Raw genomic sequence first — 6,000 nt, 5'->3', positions numbered from 1 at the left:
CTCTACTTCTAGGGGATGTGACGCCTTCTTTCTGAGCTTGTGGGCACCAGGCATGGCAAGTAGTGCACAGATACACATGCAGACAACACGCCCATGCACATATAATCAAATACTTTACAAGTTAAGTTAGAAAAGGAACCAATGCTGCTAATTTTCTAAGTTCAAAATTAGAATGAGATATTCTATTTATTTATTTAAAGTGAGGATAAGTCTTGCTATGTATCCCTAGGCTGGCATGAAACACGCGGTTTTAGAAGGAATGGGACTAAAGAGAGGTAGAGGGAGATAAGAGAAGGTAATGGCAGGATAGTGGTGGACATGACTGTGATGCACTATAAAATATATATAGAATATAACATAATATAATATAAATATAAAGGTCATAATGTACACACACAAATGTCATTATTGTATATAATTAATGTATACTAATAAAATTTTTATAAAATAATATTTTTAAGGGTTTGGGATATTATTCCCATTCAATTTCAAGACCAGATAATTATTTAACACTTTACATTTTAACATTTAATAATTCGACTCAAATCAATTTGGAGTATATTAGGTGTGCATTGGCTGCACACAGGACACACCGGTGAAGCTGATCACAGACAGCAGAGACACCAACCCAGCTGCAAATTTCATGAGTCCCAAGGGATACCACAGCAAAGGACTCTTACTTCTTAGTTATAAGTGCTAAGTTTTCAATAGATCAACTTTAGCATAATTCATATTAAAATATTTAATGTAAACCAAAGCTATGTTTTTCTTCCTTCAGGTTCTTCAGAGTTAGGATTCCAGGTGCTGACCACTGTGCCCAGAAATGCCCACTTTTCAACCTGCATATATTGATATTTATCTTTGAAAATTCTAATTAGTAGGTAAAAACAACAACTTTTGTTTTGCCACTGAACAGTTATTTCTGTGTGTTGAAGAGAAGTAAAAATAACCTTGAAGACTGGCAGAGAAGGGGGTGAGAGCAGCTCGATAGAAAAGGGCCTGCCTAGCGTGCCCACGTCAGTGGTCCCACCCCCAACACGGGACAGGGCCTGCCTAGCGTGCCCACGCCAGTGGTCCCACCCCCAACACGGGACAGGGCCTGCCTAGCGTGCCCACATCAGTGGTCCCACCCCCAACATGGAAAAGGGCCTGCCTAGCGTGCCCACGCCAGTGGTCCCACCCCCAACACGGGAAAGGGCCTGCCTAGCGTGCCCACGTCAGTGGTTCCACCCCCAACACGGGACAGGGCCTGCCTAGCGTGTCCACGCTAGTGGTCCCACCCCCACCACGGGAAAAAGAGAAGCACTGGGGAAATCTTTGACAATGGAAATAGAGAATTCTAGAGTATTCTAAAAGGAGGAGAAGAGGAAAGCTAGTTTGTAATCAAAAGAATCATGTAACTGACAGACATGGTGATACCCCTCTGTAGTGCCAGCTCTTGGGAGGCTGAGGCAGGGGGATCATGAGCTCAAGCCGTGTCTGGCCTAGATAACATTTCTATGATAGTCTAGCTACATAGGGAGACCCTGTCTTTAAGCTTTTGTATACTGACCCAACTGAAACTAAGATCTAACAATGCTGAGAAAAAAGCTAGACAGGGAAAGAACCACAGGAGGAAAAGGAGGAAAACAGGAGGAAGTGTCTTCACAGTGGGAGTGAACAGACACTGCCCACAGATAAAACACGCACAGTGAGGGGATAACTGATGCAGGAAGTTCAAAGTCAAGACACTTCATTCTGCTTACTTGGGAAAAAACTTGGTGTGATCTGCTAATGGGTCGTCACCTTCCTCCCACTTTGACATGCATCCTCCACAGGAAAAACACCGGACAATGTCTTCTTTCCCTAGAAAAAGGAAACAGTGTCAGTTCAACAGCACAGACACCTGTTAACTCACAGGAAGATGACTCCAGATTTCACTGGTGAAATCCTACTTGCATCTCCAGTTGGACTGTGTGGCAGTCCACAGAAGACACGCACAGGAGACAATAGTTCACACAGGACTCTTGGTCCTTCAGTGGGGTGGTCAGCATAGTCACTGAGTGTTTCATGCACCCTGAGCCTTCATAAAACCGCTCTCAAACCCATCGTCCTGAAAGATTTGCCACCAGACTCTGGAACAGGAGTTCCGTGAGAGCAGAGACTTCTGTCTGTTCTGGACACTAATGACATCCTGGACATTCAGAGGCAACCAACAAGGAATTGCTGACTGAGTCAATCAGACAGAATATACTTGTAGCTGGGGGCAGGAGAGGAGACAGAGTGGTAAGACCATGTGGTAAGAAGGTCATTTGTGCCAGTGGAATATGTCTGCTGGATGAAGGGCCTGCAGCATCCGCGAGTCCAGAGGCTGAGCACTGAGGGAACGATGGAAAACTGAAGACTTGGTGGAGCCCCAAAGAGCTCTGTGACAAGTGATGGAGACTAAAGAAAGATGCAAGAGCAGGGTTAAATATGTGGTAGACACCAGACACCGACTCGGGTGCTGAAGAGAATCTCAGCATGAAGAGCACCGGCTGCTCTTGCCAAGGAGTCCGGTTTGGATGGAGCCCACATGTGATGGCACACAGCCAACTTTAACTCCAGTTCCAGGACCCAACCCTCTGTCCAGCCTTTGAGGGTGCCATGTAGGCATCTGTCTGGCACACTTACTTACATGCAGGGAATCACTCACACACATAAACATAAAAACAAAGGGAAAACCCTGACTCACCTGTGTAGAAAAGGCCTGCTCTGACCAGAGCCGCAACAGCCACAGGGGATTCGTGGGGCCAGTCCTTAAAAGTGTCCGTCCTCAGTTCTTCATTGGCAAACACGCTGTCATTGCAGTAAGCTTGGGGAAAAGATGTAGGTGAGAGCAGCTGGCTGTGATCAGCAAGTTCAAGTTAGCTGTGAGTGTGGTGGAAAGACCTGATGATCTGCGCCTGTGTCAAAGTGACTGAGGGTGGTGAGGAAGGCAGGGAGGGACAAAAGACTCAAGAGCTGCTGGGCTAGAACAGCTGGAGCACAGTGCCGGGACTGGGTGGTCCATCCATTCCATTCATTTCCATTGTGATCAATGTGTCAAAATGCAACTTAAGACTATGCCTTGATCATCTAGAGTCAGGATATGATAAAATCCAGAGGAGACTCCTGCTTCCAGAGTCAGTGTCAAGATTTGAGAAAGGTCCTCTCCCCTGAGGCTCCCTTAACCCAGTCACTTAGACGGCTTGCTGTCTGAGATGACCTTGCTGAGGGGTCTCCATGACACTGCCCACCTCATCCTAGCCTCTGGACACTGGTCCATGTCTTCTCCACGCTGTGAGGACTTGAAGACTGAAGTGCACTTGCCTTGGTCTCACAAGCCTCTCACAGTGAACGCTGCTTGCCTGTGTTCACACTTAATCCTCGGATTAGGATTTCTTTCCTTTTGCTTTAAGTATTTCTCTTGCATAGGGAATACTATATTTTAATTAAGGAAAAGATTTTTGAGTGTAGAAACCTTTCCTTTATTTTACTTTGACCTCTACTAAGGCATGAGGGCACAGGGAGAAGGCTCTGCTCTTTCCTTACTGCTCATGGTGTGTTCTCTGGCTGGAGCAGGCTGCCACTTCAGACTTTCTTTGGTTTCCTTCTGTATCTGATCTTTCCCTTCACCTTGTCAGGAAGCCGTCTCAGGATTTACGGTTCTGTGTGTGTTCATGTGTGTACTGGTGTGTGTGTGCATGTAAGACTCCCATCTGTGGAGTCAGAGAACAGCCTTCACTGCTCCTCACATGTATGGAGTCACAGGACAGCCTTCACTGTTCCTCACATGTGTGGAGTCACAGGACAGCCTTCACTGCTCCTCACATGTGTGGAGTCACAGGACAGCCTTCACTGCTCCTCACATGTGTGGAGTCACAGGACAGCCTTCATGTTTCTCACATGTGTGGAGTCACAGGACAGCCTTCACTGCTCCTCACATGTGTGGAGTCAGAGGACAGCCTTCACTGCTCCTCACATGTGTGGAGTCACAGGACAGCCTTCACTGTTCCTCACATGTGTGGAGTCACAGGACAGCCTTCACTACTCCTCACATCTGTGGAGTCACAGCTCAGCCTTCACTGTTTCTCTCTTGTTATGAGGGAGGGGGTCTCACTTCCATGTCGAGGTTGTAGAATCCGGGATTCTATGTGTTTCTGCTTCCCCAGCCTTGGATTCCACACTCACAACAATGATATCTGGCTTTTGTCACATGGGTTCTGGAGTCAAAGCAAAGCCTGTGTGTGCAAGGAAAGGACTCTGCACTCATTGCCCCACCCCTGATCCTTGGACTTCCTAACAGGTTCACACACACAATGACTCTTCCCATGAATTCTGCCCTTAACCTGCTTCTTTACCCGTGAGTACAGCATGTAGAATCCTTTAGTTTTGCTATGGTAGCGCTCATGAGCATGCTTTTTTTGAGCAATGCATTCTCTATGTCCATAATATCACCTTTCCTGTAGATTCCTGCATATGTGGCCAAAGAACAGCTTTGCCTTCCAAAGACCTAGAGAACAGACAATGCCTGCTTCCCTTTTTCCCTTTGTGTTTGCTATTTTAGGAGGTTACTGGAAAGTGTTGGTTTTATCGAGAAGGATTCCATCTCTGTGTTGGTGTGTGTGCATGTGTCTGTCTGTCTGTCTGTGTGTGTGTGTGCAGGCACTCAAGTATGTATATATGTGTAGCAAGACTTTTGGCTACTTTTTTTTTTTGGTTCTTTTATCTACTACCCTTATTCACTCTTTTTATTTTTATTTATAATTTTTTTCTTTTTCTTTTTTGAGACAGGGTTTCTCTGTGTGTCCTTGGTTGTCCTGGACTCACTTGGTAGACCAGGCTTGGCCTCGAACTCAGATCCACCTGTCTCTGCCTTCTGAGTGCTGCTATTACAGGCATGCACCACCATGCCTGGTCCCTTCTCCACTCTTATTCCACTCTCCCGACCCCAACACTAAGTAGGAGAGAAAGAAGTTTAGTGAGGAAAGCAGGCATCACTATTGTTACACTACTTCCTGCCAGTTAGGGGCATTGAGTCCCTTGGGGCAAGTTTGAGATTCATTGACAGGATATTCATTTTTTCTACTTGTCCCTTTGTTTACAACCACTTGACAAAGTGCAACCAACAACAGCAACCAGCAACCTGAAGCAGCAGCAGCAGCAGCAGCAGGAGGAGGAGGAGGAGGAGGAAGAAGAGGAAGAAGAGGAGGAGGAAGAGGAGGAGGAGGACAAGCAACAGCCACTGCCCCTCTCAGGGCTCTAGCATTTATATACTCTCAAGAGTCTTCAGAATTCCAAATGTCATATATTTGCAAAAACTATCTACATTTGGCTAAATCACACCCCTGATGCATAAGGCAAATCATAGTCAGCTGCTGTGGACAATCTGAAGCAACCCCATATCCCACACCTGGGATTAAACCAAATACACAATCCCATAACATCTCTGTGTTTCTAAAGACTTCAAAATTTTCATTACATGTATGTGTGAGTGTTTGGTCGACGTGTATGTAAATATTCCACATGTGTGCCTGGGGACCCAGGTGGCTATAGAGAATATCAGATCCCCTTGAGAGGGAGTTACAGGTTGTTGAAAGTCACTACCATGTAGACACTTTGTACTGAACTTGAGTCCTCTGCAAGAACAACAAGTACTCAACATCTGAGACATCCCTGCACCTTCATGGCATTGGAGGTGCACAATGGTTTGCTATGAAGCCGAAGCCAAGCTGTCCTAAAACTTGTAACACTTCTGCCTCAGCTTTCTTAGTGGGGGATTACAGGCATAGACCTCTATACTTGGCACTGACTTCATATAGCCAATACTGGCCTCTAATCTGATATCATAGCCCAACCTGGCCATAAGCACCTCCTTCTGCTTTCCAAGAGCAGGGACTGCAGAGATGAGCAATCATACTCAGTTGACCAAAGAATCCTTATGTATTATGCTTTCATCCTGCCCACGGTCCCTTGTCCCCATGTCTCTGAGCTCTGCTG

General features: G+C 46.1%; 1 protein-coding gene across 5 annotated transcripts in view; it reads right to left on the bottom strand.

Moving 5' to 3' along the window:
* The window catches only part of LOC311609455 (baculoviral IAP repeat-containing protein 1b-like), a 107,215-nt gene that overhangs the window by 34,665 nt on the left and 66,550 nt on the right, over positions 1–6,000 (bottom strand). For all 5 annotated transcript variants that reach the window (XR_014783393.1, XM_084802571.1, XM_084802570.1 and 2 more), the window contains exons 7-8: positions 2,714–2,833; positions 1,746–1,845 (exon numbers count right to left, since the gene is read on the bottom strand). Coding sequence is in view for 4 of the 5 variants with exons in the window: in XM_084802571.1 (XP_084658697.1) it covers positions 1,746–1,845; positions 2,714–2,833 (220 nt within the window). In the remaining variant the exon portion in view is untranslated. The remainder of the gene's footprint in view (positions 1–1,745; positions 1,846–2,713; positions 2,834–6,000) is intronic.

The sequence above is a fragment of the Acomys minous genome (genome assembly GCF_964271855.1).
Source record: "Acomys minous genome assembly, chromosome: 11".
NCBI lineage: Eukaryota > Metazoa > Chordata > Mammalia > Rodentia > Muridae > Acomys > Acomys minous.
The sequence above is the reverse complement of the archived record's forward strand: the minus strand, read 5'-3'. Positions and strand labels throughout refer to the sequence as shown.